The sequence below is a fragment of the Lethenteron reissneri genome, chromosome 65, assembly GCF_015708825.2.
Source record: "Lethenteron reissneri isolate LAM-NWPU_2019-01 chromosome 65, ASM1570882v1, whole genome shotgun sequence".
Classification (NCBI taxonomy): Eukaryota; Metazoa; Chordata; class Hyperoartia; order Petromyzontiformes; family Petromyzontidae; genus Lethenteron; species Lethenteron reissneri.
The window spans coordinates 60,646-88,117 of record NC_083843.1 but is presented as its reverse complement, the minus strand read 5'-3'; the positions used below and the strand labels follow the sequence as shown (position 1 = coordinate 88,117).

The 27,472-nt window shown below is 48.9% G+C and overlaps 1 protein-coding gene across 1 annotated transcript in view; it reads left to right on the top strand.

Moving 5' to 3' along the window:
- Positions 1–26,771, top strand: part of LOC133359430 (uncharacterized) — a 99,474-nt gene extending 72,703 nt beyond the window's left edge. The window contains exons 9-14 of the mRNA XM_061577843.1: positions 3,764–3,819; positions 14,419–14,488; positions 16,056–16,204; positions 16,629–16,851; positions 23,736–23,771; positions 24,399–26,771. Coding sequence (XP_061433827.1) covers positions 3,764–3,819; positions 14,419–14,488; positions 16,056–16,204; positions 16,629–16,851; positions 23,736–23,771; positions 24,399–24,535 — 671 coding nt within the window. The 3' untranslated portion in view covers positions 24,536–26,771. The remainder of the gene's footprint in view (positions 1–3,763; positions 3,820–14,418; positions 14,489–16,055; positions 16,205–16,628; positions 16,852–23,735; positions 23,772–24,398) is intronic.
- The last annotated feature ends 701 nt before the right edge of the window (positions 26,772–27,472 follow it).

Genomic DNA, 27,472 nt, shown 5'->3' with positions numbered 1-27,472 from the left:
TGCCGTTGCTCCTGCAGCCCCATCGCTGCTCCACCATGCAGTCCCACTGCCGCTCGTTATGCAGCCTCACTGCTGCCCGCTATGCAGCCCCACTGCTGCCCGATATGCAGCCCCGCTGCTGGTCCTCTGTCGCCTCTGTGCCCGGACACCGCTGGCCGACGGTGCCGAGTCTCCAGCTCGTGGCGGTCGCGCCACTTTCCTCCTCCTGCCCCGCGTGGCCTTCCCCTGTCTTTACTCTGACTCTATCCTCGAACCCTTCCGGTTCCTGTCCCTAAATCCTCTCCCCCACGTGACCCTAACTCCTCCCACTTGTTACGTCACATCCAGCGAGCCCATTTACGCTCGCATTACATACACACTGGGGGAGTGGTGGTACAACGGCTGACGTGCTGCACAACGTAGGGTCGATTCCTGACTAAGCAGCATTGAGCTTGGTTAGTCCTGGGATGGGTGACCACCGTGCATAGCAGGTGCTATAGGCTGCGGGGCTTTCTGACCCACCGATTTAGCTTTTTATGTTACCAGGTGCAGGGCCCCACTGAGTTATGTAGCTCTTGTTTAGAAGCGAGCTCGCTGTCACAAATGATAGCTCAACCAAATGGCTGGCATCATTATTGTCATCATGTGGACATTTATATCAGCAGCCAAATATACATAGAGACCCATATAGATACAGAGAGACCCATATAGATGTAGTGGATTAACACGCGCCAAGGAGGGAAATTGTAATCACGTGTGGGTAATGAACAGTGGGGTCGCATCAGGACAAGCAGGTGTTGCTGAGGGATAACGGCCGGAGCGAGACGGCTCGTTAGGTGATTATGGGATGCAGGGCAGTGATTGGCCGGTTGTTGTTGTCAGGGAAAAGGTGGCGCCAGCAAGTCTGGGGATGGGAGCACGTGGTGGCGGGGCCCGCGGGCGCGGGGTCGTCAGTGGGGATGCCAGTTAATTAATTGGAAATTAATGAGGCCGGGGATAAATACGGGAGCGTGAGAGTGAGATGGGGAGTTGTGCTGGGAGCTGGACGGAGACAGTCGGAGCAGAAGAAGAATAGGTTATCAGTAGAGACGGAAAAGAAGAGGATATGGGAGATAGCATAGGTTAGCAGCGGAGACGGAGAAGAAGAAGAGATGAGAGATAGGATAATCTAGCAGTGGAACGGGAACAGAGAAGACACAAGAGACAGAGACGAGAGGGAGAGACAGTCGGAGTGCGACGGAGAAGCTGGTAGAGAGCGAGACAGTCGAAGCCGAGACAGGCGAAGCAGAGAGCAGAGTCGGGGGGAGAGAGACGGAGAGAAAGAGGGAGGGAACAGAGCGAGCGAGGCCAGCGGGGCGCGGCAAGTGACCAGAGAACGCGCTGAAGTCTTGGTTGTGGAATGTGCTGAGTTTGTAAAATAAAGTGACGACGGAAAATAATTTGTCCTCGTAAAGTTCAGCACCACATAGATACTAGACCCATAGTCACACATAGAGAACAATAAAGATGCCAAGGGATAAATAGAGATACATAGAGACCCATAGACTGAATTAATTTTATGTTACCAGATAAGGCCCCACTGAGCCGTCTAGATCTTGTTCAGAAGCGACCTGGCCACCACAAATGATAGCTCAACCAAGGGGCTGATATCGTCTCCCTGTGGACATTTATAGAAGCACCCCAATACTCGCTGCTAGTGGAGGGAAAACCCAGAGGACTCGGCAGAGCCTTCGGCATCAACGTTTATTTAATTAAATAAAAACTTGTAACTGTTGTGACGGGGTGGGCAGCAGAGGGCAGTGCAGCATGAACCATTGTTGTATTGTACCTCTACGCTTCTACATTCACGATCCCTGCCATCGCCAAAGCGCACCGACGAGAGCGGTGAAGTATGGTCAAATAACACCCCCCCCCCCAGGATGCACACGGCATGGATAGACGCTCATCCAGCAGCGGAGTGACACAATGTCTGTGCATTGATGCGAGTGTGCGAGTCTGTGGTGGCTATTGTACAGGCGTCGTATTTGTAGAGAGATGCTGTGAGAGTGGCATAAACATCGTGGTGCTGGCATCATCACCACTGTTCACTTACCACTGCGGACACACCCATGGGCATATTAGTGTAGCACTATTGTTATTATTTATTATTCACTAATTGTTATTCACTAATTACACTATGTAACACTCTTTTTGTTCCTGGCCCTTGCTTCCAGCGGGGGATTAGCCAACACCGCTGGAGAGGACGAGATGAGAGAGGGGTCCCAGACTTCTCTTGCATTCTCTCTTGTCTTCACTCCAACCAACTCCACTCCTCTGCCTCACACGTTCCCCTTTTATCCCCCTCCTCATTAAGTGCCCTCAGATGGCCCTCATTAAGCTGGCGTCGTCCCGACGCCTCTCGCACGTGTTATCCCCTTCATCGCTACTATCTCTCACCTCCGTGGCGCCTACTCCGCGTTTGCATTTGCAGCCAGCCAATCACTGCAATGCATCCTCTGTCTGGTTGCTCTCCCTGTCCGCACCTGTTCGCGCTGACTTGACCTCACTGTCCGCAGCCCACACATGTGTGCACACTGTTTTAAACCCCCGAGCGCATTACTCCACTACACTAAAGGCCTGAGGTGTGGACTCGAGTCATGTGACTTGGACTCGAGTCAGACTCGAGTCATGAATTTGATGACTTCAGACTCGACTTGGACTTGCATAACAATGACTTTGTCCCACCTCTGAGGTGTGGACTCGAGTCATGTGACTTGGACTCGAGTCAGACTCGAGTCATGAATTTGATGACTTCAGACTCGACTTGTACTTGCATAACAATGACTTTGTCCCACCTCTGCTAAAGGCATACATACATTATTACAAAAGATTTAGAAGTCAGTTGTCTTTCGAGATTAACGATTACACTGTTAAAAAGTTTCACGAATGAGCCCCGAAATGTAGCCTTACATCATGTTCTCGTCATACTGTCCTTAGTAGCGGCGTTCAAAGTCCAGTATATCCTGGTGGAAGCGCTTGCCTTGCTCCTCCTCGTACGCTTCCATGTTCTCCTTGAATCTATCAAGATGAGCATCAAGGATATGGAATTTGAGGGACATCATACAGCCCATTGTGCCTCAGTTTGTCACCAGAGTCTCAAACAGCTCCACATAGATTTCCAACTTGTGATTGCTCAGGAAGCCACGAACCACTGCTACAGAGCTGTTACAAGCCGCTTTCTCCTTGCTAGTGAGCTTTTTGGGAATTCATTACACTCCAGGATCTTCTTTATCTTTCTGAGGCAAAGGTCAAAACCGGCTTTGACCTTTGCCTCAGACAGCTTAGGGAAGAAATCTTGAAGGTACTTGAAGGCTGCCAACTCCTTATCTACAGCTCTGACATTGTTTCATAAGGCACAATTGGATGTGCAGTGGCTCTCACTTGACATTGTTCCTCCCCACGGAGAACTCGATCCTCACAGCTCTGCACAGATGAATTTATGACTTGCTGTACTGCCATATCATGGCCACCTCTTAGCCTGTAAAAATAAATCTGGTATTTCCAGATAGCCCCCCATCTTAGCACTAACCAGGCTCAAATCCAGAGTATCTTCCAAGATATGACAAGATTGGGTACATTGACTATCGATTAAAGAATGTGGAATTACCAGCACTGTTTCATGACCTCCAGTGGAAATGAACACTGGACCATTGGTTACTTGAGAATGTTAACGATAATAACTTTATTCCGTCGGTTTGACTATCTAAAACCTGATTTTGATATTGTGATGAATTTCCGTGTGCAGACCATGCCAAGGAATTTGGAGGAAAGTTTGGAGTCCAGACTGACAGGCTGGATACGGTAAGCAGCATTGTGCACCATACAGATCTGACCCTAGCTCGATGTTATTTTTTCCAAACAGAACATTGTAGATCTTCATTTGAAGCTGTCAAGACTGCAGGAATACATACTCTTTGGTTCTTTTGGTATAGTCACGTAGGTAGAAATAATAATAGATCATGACGTTTCAATCGCAACACACGCAACCGTCCTCAGGTGAAAACATATACAGCAGGAGAACTGCTGGGGCAGGAAAATATAGAGAGAGAGCTGCTGTAACAAGAGGTTACAGTGAGGGAAACAAGTATTGATTGCTTCTGTGAACAGGTGTTTTTTATATAGGTAGGAGCACTCCCTTTAAGAGTGTGCTCCTAATCTCAGCTCGTTACCTATATAAAAGACACCTGGGAGCTAGAAATCATTCTCATTGAGAGGGGGTCAAAAACGTATTTCCTTCATTAAAATGCAAATCAATTTATAACATTTTTGACATGCGTTTTTCTGTCTCTCACTGTTCAAATAATCCTACCATTAAAATGATAGACTGATAATTTCTTTGTCAGTGGGCAAACGTACAAAATAAGCAGGGGATCAAATACTGTTTTCCCTCACTGTATCACCAACTCTACCTGCCTCCATCGCCCACTGTTGGCGATGTAACCATCTCTCACCCTCACCTTGTCTCACCCACCACTTATTTCACCTGCGTTGTTGTTGTTTCACATTCACACGCACGGCTATTGTTCACTCGTCTTTCATCCATCTTTCTACATCCCCCTCCCCAAGTGGTCTGGAGGCACAGGGTGGTGCAATGCACAGGCATCATGGCAGAACACAAAAAGACTGACGGCCGCTCCTCAAGGCTTTTCAGAACAACCAGAAATGTACTTCCCCAAGTAGATCCCATTGTCCTAAGAAGTTATTTGTTTTCAAGGGCGACTTTGCCAGAAGACAACATAAAAGCGTTCTATCATTACATACCCACTGACTGGCCCAATCATACAGTCATGCAATCACACGTTCACTTGTCCTCTCAATCAACCACTCACTCACCCACTCACTCACCCACTAATACACCCACTCACTCATTCACCCACCCTCCCACTCGCCCACTCATTCACCCATCCTCCCACTCGCCTACTCTCTCACGCATACTTCAGAATCACTTCCCTGACTAGTGCAAACTGGGCTAAGAAACTCTTTTTCAAGGACGATCCCGCCGGCAATTGTGGGCAAGTTTTTTTGTCGTTGGCCCTCCAAAACTCTTTGCCTACCATAAAACCCAGCAACGAAAATAACTAAAAAAGCCATTTTTTTTAAATGGCAAAAAAAGAAAAATATACATTTCAAGAGCCACTACAATGCAGGTCATTACAAGACGTGGGCATGTGTCTTGCACTTCTTTGGCACCGTACTTAGCCAACCGTTTTAATCATAGGTGCGGGAGATCGAAATCAAACTAAATACAATAATCATCAGTTTTAAAGAAATTAGTTTGTTAATCTCGATTATTTAACAGCACATAACTCTAGTGGCTTCCTAACCAAACCGGATCAGTCTTGCACTCAGACAACAGCTGGTGGGATGCGTTGTGCATGGCTTGTACGAGTGACAGAACTGGCGAAACCTGCATTTCTGTATGGGGGTGTTTTTTGCAATCAGGTTGATGGGTTACATTTTGAAGGCATGTTTTAAATTCTGCATGAAGCTCATTCTTGGTTTATTTTTCATGCGTCAATCGGTGCCATGGACACCCTTTAGCTAATGAGAGGTTCCATCTGGGGGGACATTTCCCAGGTGAAATATTTAAAAAATTTTACCACTAGCCACCCTCATTGCTTTGGAAACGGTGGTTGTCTTGCATGTGTTTAACTTGCATAAGGGGTAAAAACAAGTCAGCTCAGCTTGTGAAAAAATCAAATTAATCCGTTAAGGAGCAAAGAGTTGCGGGATGGGAGCAAATATCGTTCCAACAAAGACAACTCGCCCACCACTCGCACCAAATATCATTTATTTCAACGGTTCCTCTACTTTGTATTCATTTATTTTACGATGTATATATTTTTCATGTTGTATATTAATTGTGTGTTGTTTCACTTTATTTTTCCCATTCAGTGTTAGCTGCTTAGGTCGTGATGGGTTTTTTTCAATTATTGTTCTTTGCCCTTTCTACAGTCACCGTCCTGCTGTAGCATGCACCGATGCTTACTTTAGTGAGGGTGATACTGTATATGGTCGCGGGACATGGATGAAGGGGGGGCCATGGTGAGTGTGGGGGCGGGGTGTGGGCTGGGAGGCAAAATTGTGAAACCGAGGGTTAGCTGGGAGGCAACGACTGGAGCCGAAAATTAGGCTTTGTGATGTAGATGGCGGAAGTAGATAAGCAAGCTAGGATTAAGCCGCATTTTGTTATGCAATGCGCAGGCTAACAACGTATGGAGTTCAAACTGAAATGTGCAAGCTAAAAAACAACTAGTGGTACACACTACCATGGCGATGGTAGTGTGTGAAACTGGGGGTAACAGACTGGGAATATGGACATGTTCATGAAAATAAATCTAAACCGGCTGTCTAGCAGTAAACTGCCCGGTAGCTAACGTTTAACATGGTTAATTACATCTTTCCAATGATTGCACAATTTGAATCCATCATCTCTGTTGAAGTTACGTCTATGTTTGTATATCTGGATGGCTTCATGGACAAATCTTTGGTAGTATCCAGGAGGCTTGCAGAGCACCTTGGTATCGGAGATCACAATGTCATGAGAACCAGCATCATTTTAACAGTGGTCGGCTACGGCCGAATAATTCGTTCTGCCATGTTTCAGATCCAACTTGTGCTCGCGAATGCGATCAGAAATATGTCGTTTCGTTTCCTCGATGTAACAATCCCCACAGGTGCAACTTAGTTTGTAGACACCAGGATAATGTAAGTCAAGAATGACATCCTTTACGGATGGGATCAGATCACGGATCTTGTGTACTGTACTGAATCGGACCTGGATCTTGTGTTTGTTTAGAACTTTGGAAATCTTTTTGGTAATGCCTGCTATGTATGGCAACGTTTTTGCTGATGTTGCTAACATGTTTCTTAGGATTCTTAAGGATAGTGGCTATTTCAGCTTTCGCAACGTCCATTTGGATGTGTCCTAAGCCTTTAAGGGCTACATCGATATGGGAGATTATATCTTCTACTGGGATATGTTTACGGGTAACTGCGAAATTCAGCCCTTTAGCTAGTATCGTTTTTAGATTATCAGAGATCGGGATGTTACTTTGATTGATAACGATCTTGTTAACATCTAGCTTTGTAATGCGTGGTTCTGGTTTCTTCTTTGCTAGGAGGTTGAATTTAGCAATCAGGTTAGCGTTACATTTGGTTGACAGTGAATCAGCAGAGGATGCTGTCAACACGGTCCCAATTGGAAGGGGACATTTTTTGTGTTAACATTAAATCATTAAATCTACATCACAAAGCCTCAGTTTCGGCTCCAGTCATTGCCTCCCAGCGCACTCTCGGTTTCCCAACTTTGCTTCTCAGCCCACACCCCGCCCCCACACTCACCATGCCCCCCTCTCCCTCCATGCCCTGCGACTATATAATCCCTCGTCACAGCCATCTCTGAGACACACTTAAGCGTTTGTGCTTTCACTACGTTGTGCCCACCTGAAGAAGGACGCTTGTGTTGCGCCCGAAACGTCGTGATTTAATTTAGTTGTTTTTTCATTATTATATTTTTCTTTTATTTCATACTTTTTACCTACGTGACTTTACCGAGGAAACCAAAGAGTATGAATCCTTGCAGTCACGAAAACTCCAAATCTAGAAGAAATTGGGCCAGTATGTAGATGAGTGAGTTAATGGTGGAAACCATCGGACGGAGTGGGGTACCTTCTTTATGGATTTTTGTAAAGCCATAAAATCTGAGTGGTCTAGCAGCCGAAGGTTTTAGAGAGAGCTGCTTGGTCGGTTCAATTATAGAAGTCGAATTAGTGATGATACTGTTGGTTTTCGTAGCCAGGCGGTTGGTAAGATCTCTATTGATTTTGGTATAACTGCCATCATTAAGAAGGTCCTGCACTTTGTTGTTGTAAGTGGTTTCATCCATGATGACAGTGGCATTGCCCTTGTCGGCTGAGAGGATGACAATGTCATCTCTCTTTTTGAATTGAGCGAGTTCAAAACGCTCGTCCTTGCTGATGTTGCTAATGGGTTTCTTAGCATTTTTGAGGATAGCAGCGATTTCAAATCTTGCAACGTCTGCTGGATATGTCCCAAACCTTTGAGGGATACGTCAACCTGGGCAATGAAATCATCCACTGGGATGTGGTTTGGGGTGACTGGGAAATGTAACCCTTTAGCTAGTACCGATTTTAGGCTGTCGGAAATTGGGCTGTTACTCTGATTAAAAACAATCTTGTTAACATCTAACTTTTAAATGTGTCTCTGGTTTATTTTTTGACAAGAGGTTGAATTTTGCAATCAGGTTAAGTTTTCCTTACAGTTGACATTGAAGTAGCTGAAGAAACTGTCATGTTATCTACATGGTCCCAATCAGATGTGGACATTTTATCTGTTAATGATGAGTGTGATTGTTTGCACACGTCCTGCAGCAAGGAATATTCCCCTGGTCGGTCAGCAGCTGCCCAGGAGCACCTTTGTCCAGGACATAGCCCTGGAGAAAGGCCTCCGTGATGGCTGCTGTGGACTGGTTGGGGAGTGGCCAGGCCATAGGCCATCGAGTGAAGTATTCTACCTCAACCAGCAGGTACTTGTTACCCCGGGGAGTGGCAGGGAATGGCCCCAGGATGTCCAGCGTGACAAGTTCATTGATGCAGGACACCTGAATGGATTACAAGGACGGCAGGCAGGATGGCCTAGCTGGCGGCTTCCGCCGTGCGCACTGGATGCAGCCCTGCAGTAAGTTGGCCACGTCCCTTGCCATGACCGGCCAGAAGAAGTCCAGCTGGAGCATGGCAAGGGTTTTATTCACCCCTAAATGCAAGAGGTGCTCGTGAACAACCCAGCCAGCCTTTCCCCGCAGGGGTAGTGGGCACAACAATTTTGTATCAGCGCGAGCTGCCATCCCATTTCATTAAGAGGCCATGCGCAGGGTGAAGGACGCGAAGCCTTCGCGACTCCCACTCCCATTGGACTGTCCGGCGCGGCGGCGTAACATAAGAAGGGAAGCATCCTCCATTTGGAGGCGCCCCCAATCAGCTAGGTACAGGCCGAGTAATGCATCCTGTGCGACCATCCTGTCAGTTTCCGCTGGGGGATTCACCCCTGAGGTAACCACCTCAGCTGCTGCTGCGAGGGGCAGGGGCAAGCTAATCATCTGGCTGCCTGCAACGCCCTGATCCAAGGAAACATGAGCACTTTCCGCCTGTCGGTAGACACGACAAGGCGTCGGCATTAGAATGTTGGGTTTCCCTCACGGTAGATAACAGTAAACGCGTAGTACTGGAGGACCTCGAGCCAGCGAGAGAGGTGAACGGATGGCTGGTCAACCCTTAATGCATATTGCAGTGCCGCGTGGTCCGAGCACACGGTGAAGTGCCTGCCATATAAATATGACCGGTATTGCTGTATAAAGAAGACAATGACCAACATCTCATGGCAAGTAACAAAATAACGTTGCTCCACTGGAGATAACACTCTGCTGCCATATGCAATCACGCGTTCGACTCCGTTGACGACCTGAGACAACACCCCGCCAATGCCGGTGTTGCTGGCGTCCGTTGGTGAGGATTGATTGTATGGATTAAATTAGGGCAACATAGGGGTAGGGCATTTACCAAAGCATCGCAAAGCGAATTAAATGCGGCCTCCTCCACCTCCCCCCAATGGAATTTTTATCTTTTGGCCGTCAGTGCATGGAGGGGCTTTGCAATGGATGCAAAACCCGCTCGGAGCGTCGATGATAAGACGCGAAGCAAATAAAATGTACTTCCCCCACCAACGTGGGGGTCGGCCATGAGAGAATGAATTCTGTCTTCTCTGGGTCAGTGGCAATGCTCGACTAGCTGACAATGTGCCCATGGTAATGCACAGATTCCCGCAGGAGGTGGCATATATGTGGTTTGAATTTCAGGTTTGCCACTCGCATTTTACCAAAAACGGCCCTCAAGCGTTCCAGATGTTCCTCGAATGTACGGCTGAAGATGATAACATCATCTACAGTAAATATATCAGGCATGAATCCCACTGGAGCCCAGCGAGAACCAGTTCCATCAATTACTGGAACTTTGCTGGAGCCGAGTGGAGACCCCTGGGCAGCCGATTCAAATAAAAAAATGACCTTGCAGCGTACAGAAAGCAGTCTTGGGTTTTGATGCCTCATCGAGGGGCAATTGCCAATACCAGGACAAAAGGTCCAGCTTCGAAAAATAGCATGCTCCCACTAAAGCATCTAGCGACTCATTCATACGAGAAAGTGGATTCGCGTCGGCTACCGAAATTTTATTAAGCCTATGGAAATCGAGCACAAAATCTTAAGCTACTATCATGCTTTTTGACGAGAACAATCTTGGCCCTCCATGGGCTGGTGGATGGAGAAATTATGTCCGCGGCTAACATGTCATTAACGGCCAACCTAACATGCTCTTTCTCAGCCAGGCTCAAGCGGAATGGGTTCTGCTGGATGGGAGCAGTGTCCCCCATGTCAATATGATGGCTCAGCAATTTAGTACATCCAATGTCAAATTTACTTTTACTAAAACGTCGGAAAATTCACGTAATAGCACGTGCAATTTTGCCCTCTGAGAGTCAGACAGGTTGACAGTCGACAAGCAAAGTGAATCTATCCATTGTTCATTGAGGTTGGAGTGGGGTTGCGACTGAGGTGCAGCTCCAATGTGGCCCACAACCGAATCCCCCTGGAGCACTGGCGTCGTGTGAGCGAGCACAGTAGCCTGCGGTATGACGATCGTTCGCAACCCGGCATTCAAGACCTGGATGAAGAAATCCCTATCACCAGAAACGAGAGTCTGTAAACCGACCAGCACCAACCCCCAGACCGCAGTGTTTGAAGGACCCAGCAGGACACCCCCTGCCATCGTGCTCACATCAAGAGGTTTACGAAGCCGAAGGGGAACTAACATCTGCGCACCCGGCGGAATGCACACCTTTCGGGACGCCAAAGCCTGAACGGTAGCACAAGCCGTGCGCAAACGAGTGGTGGAAGGCAGGAATGCCATACGCCGGCCGGAGGGGAGTTCAATGCAACCTTGGTCGACCATGATTTTGATTTTTCCGGAGAAATCCCTTCCCAGTAAGCACAGAACGGCGAGGGACAGTGTCTCTAGAATGGGACCCATCAATTTTACGTCGCCAATACAAATCTGGCATGCATTAATGACCAACTATGCCCAACGACCCTCCATTAGCGGAAAAATATGGAACGACATTAGGATACAGGTGGCGAAATATTTTTGGGAAAATATTGTAAATGAGGTCCGAAATTATGGTTGCAGATGGCCCTGTGTCATCCAGCATTCTAAAAGCGACCCCCTCAATGGATCCAACAATGACAGAGGACCCTGCGGCCGCGGCAACTAATCTATGGGCCAAGTTGGACCACTGACTTAATCGGAGTGCCCAATTGGTTTTAAGACATTCCAGCCCCCTTTCGCCCAACGCATGACAAATGTGCAACTGGATGTGATGAAGTGTGCGAGGTGAGAGTGGGGGTCGAAAATGTATGGTGTCGCGACTTGCCTGAGGCCTCCATAGAGCTGAGGGTGACCGAGGAGCCGAAGACCATGGACCAGGGATGCGGCGTCGAGGCGCCCAGCAGCCCAATGACACTGTGACCCCATAGACTGAAGTTGTAGGAAGTTATGGGTGCTGTGTCTGGCGGCGGAGACATATGTCCCCACTGTCGGAAGTCACATTGACGTGGGCGATCGTCAGCTCTTCAACCCCTTGCCTTAGCCAATACAAAGGCTTGGTTGGGCTGCGACTACTCCGAAGGGTTGCAGGTTTCAGCCGGTGTGGTGCAGGCCACGAGGCCTGTCTCCCGCTGGAGGAGTAAATGCACCTGGATGCATTTGGTGGCATGCAGGGAGCAGAGGTGTCCAACATCCACAGCGTGTATAACGACCCACAGATCCCGAGCCAGTGCCAGCATATTTTCCAGCATGAAAGCGTCGATGCCATCGTGGTCCATGCAAGGGAAGGCACCTTTGGCAAGGGCAAGCAGCGTGCTGTGGAAAGCTAGGGGAGTCTCGTACTCACCCTTCCTCCGAACAGCAAAGCGGTGTCGCGTGTCCGGCAGTAGTCCGTATATTGCAGGCATATGTTGCAGCGCCTGCTGCAGCATTGAACGATCCTCTTGTGGGATCGTGATGAGGGCGACAAGGGCATTGTTGTCCAAGGCGGCCGGGAGTGCTCGTAGCGCCTCTGCCTCCGTCCACCCCGCCATCTCGCAGTGGGAGAGGAAAGGCCACTGGAAAGCTGCCCAGTCACCTCCCGCCGAGGAGAATTCCATGAGGACGGGCAGGAGTTGGTGGATGGACAGCACGCGTCCCACGGGCAGTTGCTCCTCTTCGTACTTGGCAGGAACTGTGCCGCCTTCAGCGGACAAGATGGCGGCCCCTTGAGCCGGTCGCGCCGTTGATGACGCGGTGCTCTCTGATTGGCTCAGGCTGCGACCGGAAGCTGCACATGTCCCAGAATGCTCGTGGTTTCTTGCGCAAACTCCCCCAGTTTCCGCGGGAGTTTCAAAATCTTTGGGGGGAGACGTAGAGCTGGTGGCGTGAATGGCCGTTGCCTGCAGGCCCGCTCCGTCCTCCTCTGCCATCATCTCCCCGCAATGAATCTCACTGAGGATGGAGGCCACGGCATGCAGGAGTTTGGCGAGTGAGGCAGGAGTGCGCTGCCCGCAGCGTTCTTCCCGATGGTGGTGACCCGCCGGGTGGTCGGGCGGACTGCAGCTCGGCCGGCAACACCCTACTGCCTTTTGCCGGGGTTGTCAACCTCGGGGTAGTCGTCTCACCTTCGTCTGGGCCCCTGGTACATACTTTTTTTCTTGTTTTCATGCTAACTAACTATGTGGCCACTTCTGTCACCAATTGTAGTGGGTTCAGGAAGAGAGAGAGAGAGATGTCCTCTGGAGGTAACACGTTTATTTCACAATAAATGGGAACAGTGTAAACGCATAACACAAAGGGGTTACGGCCCCTTCCACCCGATACCCTAAGGAGGTATGTCCTCCTAACTGACGTGGCTTAACACACTGGGGACTAACCACTGTAGGGTCCTCCGGCTATCGGGGCCTTGGGAGGCTATACTGACCCGACCCAGCCAAGGCCTTCGGGTCCAGCTCCACGTCTTCAGGGTGGTTCTTCAATTCTTCGAGTGTATAACAACTGCTGGACCCGTTCAGGGGTCCGGCTTTTATACACGGTCCCAGCTCACTCCGCCTCTAGCCATGCCTCCCTTCTGGAACCTTGTAGAGGGGCCTGGAGTGTGATGTGATCCCCCCAAGCCCCCTCTTGTGGATCTTGGGTCTGCACCTCTGATCACGGTACTCCCTGGGGGGTTACCTTGGCCCAACGGCCCGACTCATCTAACTCAGCCTCTCTTCCATCCCCTGTTGACACGGGGCCGTTACTACAGGTGAAGAGTAGTGGCGATCGCACATAGCGCTCAACTATGCCATTACAATTGTAAGAGAGTCTTGTCTTAATTATCAAGTTCAAATCGGAGAAGTCTTATTCTCTCTGAAATTAAAGGTAGGCTAGCTCTAAACAAGGACGGTTTAGCGTTAGGAGAAGTGACAGCAACAGAAGTGAGTGGAAAGGCGATCGGTATTACCTTGGTGCCGCGGCATCTCTTCATAAAGGTAAGCGACTCGATCAGGTGAGCCGTCTCACTGTGACATACTAATATTCTCATTAACACATAATTTTCTCAGCGAGGTCATGTAGTCTATATAACAGCAGCTCTCTCGTAATATTTTTCCTGCCCCAGCAGTTCTCCTGCTGTATATTTTTTCACCTGAGGACAGTTGCTTGTGTTACAATCGAAACGTCATGATCTATTATTATTTTTTCTACCTACGTGACTTTACCAAAAGAACCAAAGAGTATAAACATTGTAGATGTCCACCCGCAGAAGTATTCCATGTTGCATGTCGGTACAAATCGACAACACAGTTGAACAGTTTATTTAGAATTGCCCTGTGAGCTATGGTTAAGTAAGCTGTAAAAGTGAGCACACTTTTGTGCAACTTTAATCTTTTATTTAGATTTGCCCTGTGAGCTAATCAATCGATAATGGCTAGGGGTGGCACAATTTACTCCCCAGAAATCAGGTGAATAGTATTTAAGTTTAACTTCTTTCATACAACACGTAGCCAACCGTGCTAATCGGAGGTGCAAATTGTCACAATCCAGTATTGCAATTTGTTAAAAATAATAATAATTAAGTGGTGTATGGTACCGCCTCCAGTGGCAGCAGCTGTTACTTGAACCTATTTCATGCAACGCATGCAGAATTTAGTAAAATGTTCTTTCGCGCATGCGATAGGGTGAGCGCATCACTTAAGCTGACGAATCGACATCAATCAGTGAATTGTTCTACGCCGAACAACTGGCGGCATCTTTCTCATTTCAGTCAGTGGCCTCCTTCCAGGACATGGAGGGACCAAACACCAACTACCAGAAGACCAGACCCGTGGAAGCAGGTAACGTGTGTGCGGACCGTTGCAAGCAGTCTTCTGTAGAGCCGATTGTTGGCCACGTTTTCACGTCGGCGTTTGCCATTAAGTGGTGTTTATAATTCGCCCCCATGAGCAAACTGAGTGTTAGCACCTGCTACTTGCCGACGCTGAACATGTTATTATCAATTTATGATCAATATGATCGTTGTAGAGAATGTGAGTAACAAATTAAATAAGCAGAGCATTTTGCTCCTCCATTGATCTCTACCTCCACGTAAAAAATATAAGTATTTTTTACGCTTGTCATCCAGCAGCGCTGGATCATAGCAAACAAACGCTGAACTGGCTTTGAAAGAGTATTATCATGTAGTTTGGGTGTTTTGTATGCTTTGTACTGCACAAGTCGTACGCTTGGCTTGAGTGTTGCTCACTGCTGATTAACTTCCCATCTTATTTCCCGCGTTAATTAGCTGCTTGGGCGTGCATTCTTCTCGTTTTAATTGTTATTGATTCAAGTTTTGTATCTGCTTTTGTATGCCACATCTAAATGAGCCCTGCTCCTTGTATGAGCGCTTGCATTGTGCATTAAGACATGCACACCGCCTGCTCTTAGTGTACCATTGTATGGGTCAGCTGTGAGCTTCTGCGACATGTTAGTCAGCTTTTATTTAACACAGTCCCTATTTTACCAAATACAAGGTTCAAGAACTGAAATATTCTCCAATTGTTTTATTTCATCAACAACCGTAGATTTAAGGCCTGTAACGGATCAATTTATCACCATCATCTTAAGCCATGATTGATCCACTACTGGATGAATACCTCCCCAAGTCATCACCATCTTTCATGGTCCCACGATGCCACAATCAATCTTGCTTCTGCACGTGATCTGAACTGAAAGCCCCATCTCCTAGGTGATTCATCATTTGGGCATAATCCCTACTTTGGCTGCCATTCCACCATCGATTTAACTTGATTCTCATGTAAATGAGTATTAAAAATGTGTGTGCAAAAAAATCAGCTCTTACAATGTATGCTAATTGTATGCAACTTTTGACACAATCTTACGTTTAGCCTCGTGGAGAAAACACAACTACATTAAAGAGAGAAAAAACATTTACAACACGCAATACAAATGATATGGTAAAAATAACCCTTTCTTGAACCCAATTATGACTTCAAACCATGAGAATTAATCAAATCAGCAGGGGAGTGAATTGTTACAGGTGCATACAGGTCCCTTTGTCAGTCTACTGCTGGATGAGGACTTTTCCACTTTGTGTGGGTCAAAGGAATTATCTGACTATACCTCATGACACTGGCATGTATGTTGAACGTTTTTTGCGCCGTACATAGCCAACCGTGCTAATCAGATGTGCGGGGGGAGGTAGGACAAATTTAAACACAAAGCAGTTCTCAAAAAGTGAGGGAAGTTTGGTGATAATGGAGAGCATAGATGTGGGAGCAGAGAAACAAAGTACAACCTTAGGTTTTGATGTGCTGCCCTCTACCACTCAAATAGCTTGGGAATACAACTTGTTGGCTTTTCGTTCGGGCTTAAATGCACATCCTTTGACGTGTCACGTTCAAGCGAGCTCCGGTGCCCGTAACATCCGTGCCAAGTTTGAGAACCTTGTCAAGGCCAAGGAGGAGGAGGACCAGAGACGAATGCAGGAGGAACGGGAGAGACGCCGGGTCAAGGATTGCGAGGAGAGGGAGCGAGTTGCCCGGCAGCAGCAGGTCAGAGCAGTACGCATGTATGTATGTACATTGATCTTCTTTCGCTCGTCGTACGTAGCAAATCGTGCTAATCGGGAGGTGTGGAGGAAAGGACAAGAGTGGTAGAAGCTGTCGAGAGCGCAGGCGGTGAAACTGCCCCGGGACCCCACGGGCCACAGGGGCCTTGGCGCCAAGGCTGCGAAAGGGGACGGTGGGTGGGGGGGAAGATGTTTTGGGAAAGACACATTTATCTATCCTATTGTTATTGCCAATCACAGCGCGATACACTCTGCTGCCCCTGACGTGGTTGTCTGGCTTGACCAGCCATACGAAAGAAGATGTCCAATCAACTGTAATCAAACAAACTGCACTTTTTTGATAACGAAAGTGATTTGGTACCCCAGTAACCATTTCCATGATCATCTTTGTTGTTGATGCCCGACAGGATGCTATAAAGGACGAAGAGCCGGCAGTTCCTGCGGAGGTGAGCGAGGCTGCGGGTTTATATGCGCCTCACGGCAGCGTGCACGAGATGCGTGACAGCTACGATCTGGAACCACCAGATCCAGCTTACGAGCCAGAACCTGCTTATGAGCCAGAACCTGCTTACGAACAGGATCCTGCCGACAACACTGTGCAGGAGATGCAGTTGCATCAGCAGGAGGAAGGTACGTGCAGATGCACCATAAGGCCTAACATCAATAACAAGTTTATCACCTCATGAAGGGGAGCGGTGGCGCAGCGGTTAGGGCACTGTGCTACAAACCAGCTTACCTCAGCTCGATTATTCTGACAGCAGCTAACACCAAGTAGCGAGGGATGTCTGTCGATCGTGGACCCTGCTGCCCCCAACACCTTCACCACACCAGCACTGATGGATTAAGGCTTGCCCAGGCCACGTTGGTCATGAGGGTTGTTTGGTAATACTTGACCATATTGTTAAGTGCGTGTTAGTGAAGGTGGGCGGTGGTTTATGACCAGTTCAGATGTCGCACGCCGCTTGCTGGGTAGTCGTGGCAGGGAATAATATTCAGGTCTCCATCTTCGGAGTGAGCGGCACTAACCACTGATCCACCGCTCAAGTCCGTGGATAACTGCAGCCACATGAGCCGTTTCTTTAGTGGCACTCCAATGGCAGTGCACAGGCACACATAACACATGCGCACATAAAATTAACACGTCTCGTCAACGTTATGACTTGAAGTGAAAAAAATGATATGAGGCAACGTTTTGGACATAGGTCTCAACTTCTGAGCACATGGTAAAACAATTGTACCATGGTACTGTAGTGCTGAACTTTAAACGGACAACTTCTTTTTCTGTCGTCACTTTATTTTACAAACTCAGAACATTCCACCACCAAGACTTCAGCGCGTTCTCTGCTCGCTCGCTGCGCTCCACTGGCCTCGCTCACTCTGTTCCCTCCCTCTCTCTCTCTGTCTCTCTCTCAGACTCTCTTCTCTGCTTGGCCTGTCTCGGCTTCTCCGTCTCACTCCGACTGTCTCTCCCTCTCGTCTCCGTCTCACTCCAACTGTCGCTTTCTCTCGGCTTCTCCATCTCACTCTGACTGTCTCTCCCTCTCGTCTCCGTCTCTTGTGTCTTCTCTGTTCCCGTTCCACTGCTAGCCTATCCTATCTCTCATCTCTTCTTCTCCTGCTCCGCTGCTACCCTATTCTATCTCTTCTTCTTCTCTGTCTCCACTGCTAACCTATTCTATCTCCCATATCCATTTCTTCTCCATCTCTACTGCTAACCTATTCTTCTTCTGCTCCGAATGTCTATGTCCAGCTCCCAGCACAACTCCCTGTCTCACTCTCATGCTCCCGTATTTATCCCCATCCTCATTAATTTCCAATTAATTAACCGGCGTCCCCACCGACGCCCCATGCCCGCGGCCCCTACCGCCACCTGCTCCCATCCCCAGACTTGCTGGCGCCACCTTGTCCCTGACAACAACAACCGGCCAATCACTGCCCTGCATCCCATAATCACCTAACGAGCCGTCTCTCTCCGGCCGTTATCCCCAGCAACACCTGCTTGTCCTGATGCGACCCCACTGTCCATAAACCACACGTGTTTACAATTTCCCCCCTTGGTGCGCATTAATCCACTACATCACCCCCCCCCCCCCCCGTGATAAAGAATTAGCCATCCCGGCTAAGTACAAGCAACCTAACGCGCGACCTACAACAACCAACAACCGAATTAAATAAGAGTCCCACTAACAACAATTTCAGTATAGTAGCGCTTCAGTCGAATCTTCAACGGAAAGTCGTTCCTCGAGAGCAGGTTCCATGGCTAGACAGGGGACAAGGGTGGGGAACGCTCCCTCGTCAACACGGGGCTGCGTTCTGCCCTCGATGCATGCCCACCATCGTGACAGCGGTCATCAGCTGGCGTGACCGCATCCAACCGGCACACGGCCAGAGAGCCTGCCAGAAAGCCTCTCCTGAGTCAATAGCGGCGGTCCTACAGGCACACGGGGGGCAGACTGCTGAGGTGCGTTCACATGCAGCCGTACCACAGGTTCGTCGGACACATCCAACACAGGCCCTTCCGGGATGGGAGATGACGCATCATATGGAGGCACACATTTCTTAAGACGCGACGGGTGAACATCCCATAGGCGCCGGCCGCAACAAATTCGTACGCTCTGGTCCCGTCAAGTTTCCACAATCTCAACGGGACCCTGCCAGGGTCGATGGAACTTTGGAGATGTGCCCACCGGCACAATAGGGCAGTGCAGCCAAGCCCTATCCCCCACATGCCAGGGCTCTCGCGGAGACTGTGTGCCGTGCAGGCGTTCATTGGCAGCCTGCCATCTCGCAGTGTTACCCAACGAGGCCTCTCTAACCCCCGTCAGATGGTCTAATGCCACCTGCATGGGGGCAGGTACCGCTGACGACTTCCCCCATACTTGCATGCCCAACCTGACCAGGGCTGGGGCCTCTGGTCCCCGACCGTTCATTAAATAGAATTGCGAATACCCCATTGAGGCATGCGGGGCCAACCTGTAAGCGGCTAGGGCTGCCGGAACGTGTAGTTCCCAATCATTCTGCGCTGAATTAACCTGTTGGCACAACATAGACATTAGCATCCTATGCAGACGCTCGACCATCCGGTCGGTTTGCGGGTGGTACGGGGACATCCGAATCATTTTCTTACTCAGTGAGTCACACACTTCTTTAAGTAGACGGGAGGAAAACATTTTGCCCTGATTGGTGAGCAGGTGCTTTGGGCCACCTTTATCGAGGGCTTATTACTGCAGGAAAGCCTCGGCGATCGACCCCGCAGATTGGTTCACCAGTGGCCATGCCATAGGCCACCGAGTGAGGTACTCGACTCCTACTAGCAAATATTTTTGACCCCGCGGGGTGACGGGGTACGGGCCCAAAATATCCAGGGCAACAATTTAGTTAACACGGGAAACTTGTATCGATTGTAACAGTACCCGATATGGTTGCACAGGCGCCTTCCGCCGCACACACTCGTGGCAAGACTTAATGAATAGGTGAACGTCGTTTTGCATACCCGGCCAATAAAAATCTTTGCACAAGGTCAGCGCGGTTTTCTTCTCCCCCGAGGAGTTCGTCGACAAGCCGAAGGAAGGGGCGATCCTCCGACCCTCTAGAGCGGGAGGCCCGAAGCCTCATTCTGGACAAGGAGAAATCGTCCACCTGTAGGCACGTCCAACGAGCCAGCTGGGCCCGAATCGGCTGCGGCGGCCATAGCCGGAACGCCCTGCAGCGGTGGACCGCAACACAGTGAACCCTCAGTACACCTGCACAAGCCTGACGGCTGAGGCAATCGCGATAAAGCGTCCGCGTTGACATGACGCGTCCCCTTCCTGTGTTGGACCATAAAGGAGTATCCGTGCAGGATTTCGAGCCAACGGGCCATCTGTCCCGAGGGCTGATCAACCCGCAAAGAGTATTGCAGCGCCGCGTGGTCAGTGCGAACCAAGAAATCCCTGCCATACAAGTACGGTCGGTACAGCTGAACGAAGTGTACAATGGCCAACAGCTCCCTGGTCGTCACACAATATTTTTGCTCTGCCGGGAACAGCAAGCAGCTGCCGTACGCCACAACCCTTTCAACTTCGTCGATATTTTGCGACAAGACGGCGCCTATGCCAGTGTCACTGGCGTCTGTGTCGAGAATAAACATCTTGGTTAAATCCGGATATCCGAGCGGCGGCGCGTCTTCTAAAGCGTCCCGAAGCGTCTCAAATGAACGCTGTTTCTCGTCACCCCAGACAAACTTCTTACCCTTGATGGTCAATGTATGCAGCGGCCTCGCAATTGTGGCAAAATATTTGACAAATCGGCGGTCGTACGATGCAAAACCCATGAAGCTACGCACCTCCGACACCGTTTTCGGCACTGGCCACGTGGCGACTCCTGATGCACTAACAACGTGACCCAAATATTTAACAGACGTCCTTAGCAAATGGCACTTTTGGGGCTTAAATTTCAAATTGGCATCCCGCACCCGGCCAAACACAGCTCGCAATCGCTGCAAATGCCATTCAAAATCTTTACTGAAAACAATGACGTCGTCAAGATATATCAAACACGACTCCCACTGCAATCCAGACAACATGAGTTCCATTAGCCATTGGAAGGTGGCCGGTGCGGAGTGTAGCCCAATCGGGAGCACGTTGAAATGGAACAATCCCTGTGGTTTTCAGAAGGCAGTTTTCGGCTTAGACTCTTAGTCCAGGGGCAATTGCCAAAAGCCCGACAAGAGGTCGAGGGTCGAGAAAAATGTTGCGCCGGACAGGGTGTCCAATGAGTCATCAATGCGCGGAAGCGGGTACGCATCTGCTACCAAAATCCTATTGAGTTTGAGATAATCGACGCAAAATCGCAGGGACCCATCACAATTTCTTGTTCTAACATCTCATCCACAGTTTGCCAAATACAATCTTTCTCCAGTGGACTCATACGATGGGAATTTAGGCGAATCGGAGGTGCATATCTAGTCTCTATGTGATGCCCCAACAGGGATGTACGACCAGCATCATATTTCCCCGAACTGAAAACATCCCTGAATTCCAAAAGGAGTTTGCGGAGACGCGACTGCTGCTGGGGTGTCAAATCGTGGTTTTGCTCATACAAATCCTGTAACCAGTCCGGTTCTTCGTCACACCACGGCAGTGCATCCCCCTCGCTCGCTGCCAAGCACACCTCCACGTCCGAGTTCTGCGCTGCTGTCACATGCACTAACGTAGTCGCCTCTTGAATGACAATGGGCTCGTACCCCGTATTGACAATCCGTATGAACGGGTCGCAGTTTGCTGGCACCACAGTAAAAGCCCCGACTAAAGAGGGTGTCCGTGACACAGCGTTCGAAGGTGCTAGCAATATTCCCTCCAGCGGGTTTTCCAAAGGCAGGCCCTTTTTCAAGCGCCGCGGCACGAGCATCTGCGTTGCAGGCAGAACGTGCACCGTGCGACGAACCACAGCCTGCACCACGGCGTTTGCTGCTGTGAATTTAGACGGAGTTCCCAAAAATGTAAGACATTTTCCAGATGGCAATGACAAACACCCCTTCTCTATGGAGAAATAAGTCCCTGCCTAACAAACACGGTACAGCCAGGGCAGTGGAAACCAAAATTTATCCTGTCACGCACACCTCTCCGATCTGAATTGTCATGAGCATGCGGCCCAAAATTCCCAAGCTACCCCCATTTGCCGCTATACATGGCCCATCAACTGGTTCCACGGCCTGGGGTGAGGTTGGCAATGAGCGAAAAGTTTGCAAAGAGATGAGGGTCGCCAAAGCCCCTGTATAGACAATGACCCTGACCTCCACCCCTTGAACAAGCGCCATCACATCCGACGAACCCGGCGCGGCACCCAAAACACGATGTACTAACGCGCCCCATACAACATTGCCGTGCGACCCATACTAATGAGTGGGTACAAGGTGAGGCGGCGAAGATGGGTGATGTGGAGGAAACGGCCGTGTATTAAATGTGTCGCGACTTGCCTGTGGACCCTGGAACGGGGGAAATCCGCGGTTGTAGTTGCCCGGCGCCCTTGGAAAAGCGCCTCTGCATCGCCAGCAGTCCTGGCGAAGTGTCCTCGCCGTGCATGGACTGGCCCGACACCGTCGGCGATGCTCGTTCCATCACTGTGAAGCGGTCAAACACCGCCGTGAGCATTGCCAGCTTGGCCTTCCACTGTGCCATGACGGCCCTCCATTCTTGAGCCGGGCTTGGGGTCTATGCGTCGACTGGTTGGCCCTCCTGCCCCGGAGGCACCCGATCGTCCAGGTCCGCCGGGGGAGCGGCAACCTCTTGCCCCGACGGGGGCACTACGTCCGCATCGCTGCTGTCATCCGACGAGTCTGCCGGCACGTTTCTTCATTTAGCCGATTTCTTCGACATGTCGGCGTGGTTAGGCAGTCACTTCCGACACCAAATGTAGTGCTGAACTTTACGCGGACAACTGATTTTTTTTCCGTCGTCACTTTATTTTACAAACTCGGCACATTCCACCACCAAGACGTCAGCACTTTCTCTGCTCGCTCGCCACGCTCTGCTGGCCTTGCTCACTCCGTTCCCTCCCTCTCTCTCTCCGTCTCTCTCTCTCTCTGACTCTCCTCTCTGCTTCGCCTGTCTCGGCTTCGACTGTCTCGCTCTCTCTCGGCTTCTCCGTCTAACTCCGACTGTCTCTCCCTCTCGTCTCCATCTCTCGTGTCTTCTCTGTTCCCGTTCCACTGCTAGCCTATCCTATCTCTAATCTCTTCTTTTTCTCCATCTCCACTGCTACCCTATTCTATCTCTCATATCTTCTTCTTCTCCGTCTGCACTGCTAACCTATTCTATCACCCATATCCTCTTCTTCTCCGTCTCTACTGCTAACCAATTCTTCTTCTTCTGCTCCGACTGTCTATGTCCAGCTCCCAGCACAACTCCCTATCTCACTCTCACGCTCCCGTATTTATCCCCGTCCTCATTAATTTCCAAATAATTAACCGGCGTCCCCACCGACGCCCTGTGCCCGCGGCCCCTGCCGCCACCTGTTCCCATCCCCAGACTTGCTGGCGCCACCTTGTCCCTGACAACAACAACCGGCCAATCACTGCCCTGCATCCCATAATCACCTAACGAGTCGTTTCTCTCCGGCCGGTATCCCCCAGCAACACCTGCTTGTCCTGATGCTACCCCACTGTCCATAACCCACACGTGTTTACAATTTCCCCCTTTGGCGCGCGTTAATCCACTACAGTACAATTCATATCACATTGTAGAAGTGTATACCTCCCCTCGTGTGCTACAATGAAGTCACCATTGCCCGAGACGTCACCTATTTTTAAAAAAATCCTTCTTAAGGCCACAGTGTTTTATTTACGAAAGTGTTGATTCTTTTGTTGTTGTCATGTGAAGTGCGCGTGTTACGGAATTACAGAAAGTTGCACTTGGAATCTGTGTTCCGTGTCCGTGCAGCATGCTGCACATTGCCTGTTCACACCAATTGTGCGACAGGCTCTTCTGGTTGTTTTGCCAGAATACAAAATGAGACTTTCCCCTCGTCCTCCACAGGTGCGACAGCTGTTGCCCTCTATGACTACCAAGCAGGTGAGAGACACGCAAGAATTGTGCTTTTGCTATACTTTTCCAGTTTTTTTTTCAGTTCAAATTCAGAATTTTATTGGAGAATAAATTACATGCATATATGCACTTAAGAAATTGTATTTATTATTATTAACCTCGCTTGCCAACGAGCTGGGCATGTCATCCAGCACAATAGAAGTGAGGGGTGGATCGATTGTGTAAATGTGTAAAACTCTTAAAGCCTACTGTGATGCGAAGTGGTCGATGAAAGTAGCACTGCAAGATGTCCCTGCACTAGAAAAACGTCAGTTGGCCGGCTTTTCCCACGTTTTCTTTGCCGCGCCTTGAAGTGTTTGCTCGTGCCAAGTCGTTAAGAGATGCCAATGCAGCAAATTGGGTCACGAACCAATTTTATGCACATCATTGAGTGCTATCTCCTTATTTGCTTGAGTTATTTCTGGCTACTCCGTTTTTCTCCCACATGCAAAATACAGCTTAGAATGAATTGGCCCCATCGTACCAATGTGTAAGTTCCCTCCCGAAAATAAGCCTTGAACCTCAGCGAGGCTCGCCCTGATTAGCAAGTATCATCATCATTATTATTAATGAATACACTTTTTATACCCTACTAATTCTGTCTTTCTTACAAAGCCGGCGACGATGAGATCTCCTTCGACCCGGACGACATCATCACCAACATCGAGTGTCTGGACGAGGGCTGGTGGCGTGGCGAGTGCAACGGTCAAGTCGGGATGTTCCCGGCGAACTACGTCGTGCTGCGGCAGTGATTCCCGGGGGGCGATGTCGTCCTCTTTTCCACTCACCAAACCTGAGCCGCGTTGGGGTTCTCCTGAGCCAGCCTTGCACCGCTCAGGAGACACCGGGTGGTTTATCAACTGCAGAGCCCGAGCCGTCTAGATGACACGGTGACGCTAAACTAAAACTAAACTAAATCTTGACTTAAAGCTTTCGTGACTGCAGGAATTCATATTATTTTGGTCTTTCGGTAAAGTCGCGTAGATAGGTATTTTTTTTTACAAAAAACTACGACGGTTCGATCGCAACACATCAGATGGAGAAAAAATCATTTTTAACCCAGAGAATATGAACTAAACTATTTTTATTTCAGCAGGTAAGGCCCACTAAACTATATAGCTATTTGTCAGAATCGACCTGGCAGCAAATGATAGCCCAACAAAGTGGCTTATCACGTGGATATTTCCAGCAGCCAAATACTCTAGAATGCATATGTCTCAATGTGGAGACAAAAACCAGAGGATCCGGAGAAAAATCTACACGAGCACGGGGAGAACATACAAACTCCAAATATACATGTGTCAGGGTCGGGACTGAACCCACGACCGCTAGTACACCGGGCGAGGAAGTAAACATGTCGTCACCGTGGCACCGGTGTGCTGACTTCACGGTGTGTTGACTGACATCACATCTGGATCTGGCCGCAATCCAGATCCAGATGTGAGGTATCTCGATTTTGGTTATGGCTAGGCACGGCAAATAGCTGATGGAAAACCACCTGTACTCCGAGCCCCCCCCCCCCCCCCACACTGGCTCGGCTCGGATGTGGCAGTGAAAAAAAGGTCAAATTAAAGGCAATAAATCATATTGGTGGGAGGGTGGTGGGGGAGGATATTAAAATACGATTTTTTAGTGGTGAAAGCAACATACCAGTGTGTTTGAAGAGTTTAGTTTATAATTCATGTACATTATTACCTGCCATGACATCGGATTATAACTTGGAAATTCATAAAGGTGATGGGAACAGAGGCTGAAAAGTGTGCAGCGAATGTCAGGAAGAGGTGTATAGTCCTGTAATGCTTTGGCAAACATTGATCAATAGCGTTTTTAAGCAAGGTGTTCTCGGAGGGATTTTCTGGAAATTTGCTGGAAATATTAACAACTTGATAAAGATCTACTGTACATAGTATATACTTATTTTGCAAACAAATTCGGGCTCTATCACTTATCCACCATGATGATAACTGGAAGTCACTTTTTAAAAAATGTGTTATGGCTCTTTCCAAATTGTGCTTCTATTTTTGTGAAAGAAATAAACAAATTTACCCCAAATTAAGCATTTCGGTGAATCTTAACCTTTTTATTTTCAATATTGTTGTATTGGTAATGCAATTAAAATTCACGATGTTTTTTCCAATACAGAAGTCAGGTGAATGCACACACAGTACGTTGGTTACCGCCAAAACACAGATCGTAATTTTATGGAAATGATAATAATGGCTGCGCAAAGTTGCACTGAACATCAAAACCTTATCTATACCTGTGTCTACTGTGACTGTCCTCACACGTTCATTACATTACCAGGTGCAGAGTTACATCTGCATTAAATGTAATCATACACCTTATTTGTAAAAACAAAACTTGTGAGACTGCATTGGCAGTGGTGCACAAATAACAAACTCTGCACATTCGTCAATCTCACTGCCCTGAAAGGAAAAGTAAAGGGGAAGTTTAGAGCAAAAACCTTTTTCAGTCATTGTGTCACATAGGGAATAAGGAGTCTCACGCCAACACGACGAAAACGTTCAGCAACAGAGAGTCAACAACAAAGGGTCGAAGGGTCGGTGAGCGATGGATGCGCGAGTAGGAGAACAGTTTAATCTCTGGACGTGCAGGTACATGCACAGGTATTGCAAGTGAACTCCCTGGTACAGGATTGTGTAGCCTTTGTTACTTTTGTGTCGACACCTCTTCCCTTGCAGGTCGCTGATGTGAGCTTCTTCCAAGCTTTCACTGTATTGCTGAAGATGTGCCATCCTTTGTCTCCGTTTTTTGCTACAGAGATGGAGCAATCAATTATTATATTATAGCTATGTTTATTGTAGCTATACTTATTTCACACCGTACACAGACAACCGTGCTAATCGGAGGTGCGGGAGACCACAAAAGATGTCTACAGTTTGAAAAGACCTTCATGCAGCAGTGGATAGATCACGGCTGGTGATGTTGAGTGTGGAAAGCCACTGCCCAGTAAACTTGAGCAACCATAGCCACATGCCAATGTTGGTTCAATGTTGGTTCAATGTTGCATGTGTAGTGACGTGCAATTAGTCACTGTAGCATGTGCCGCTGGGAGATTTGTTGACAATAAAATTAGGGGTAACAACCTGTTGTACCAGTTGCACCTGTGGGAAAGGCACGGAGCCCTCTGGGGGATCCAGAGGGGTACGGGGCCGAGGGCGGAGCCTGTCGACACTGTTCAGGTTATAAGGCGAGCTCCGACTCAGTCGAGGTTGCTGCGATCCGGAGCGGAACTCGTCGTGTCGTCGTCATTGTGATCTTCACCCTCTTCCAGCTGTGGGTCGGGTAGGAGCTTGGCTGTACCGACCTGGTGTGTGGTTATGCCCTAAGGCTGTGAAGGCCGGAATAAAAGAGAGAGAGTACCTCTTACAGTGTCTGTGAATTAGCACACTACATTTGGTGTCAGGAGTGTTAACGATTTTTTTTTTTTACATATATTGTAGGGTTGTTAAGAATCATCTTTTTTTCCCTTTAGAATCCTTGAGGGGGATATAGACTATGTCAAAGTTCACGGTGAGGAAGGCTGTCATCGACACATCCTCGGACGAAGCGGACGACCGCGGGGAGGGTTCTCGGGCAGCCCCAGCAGTCGAGACCTCGGCGGTGGGTCCCAGAGTGTCCCTGGATGGAATGAAAGACAGGCTTAATATTTCTGGGAGATTGCAATA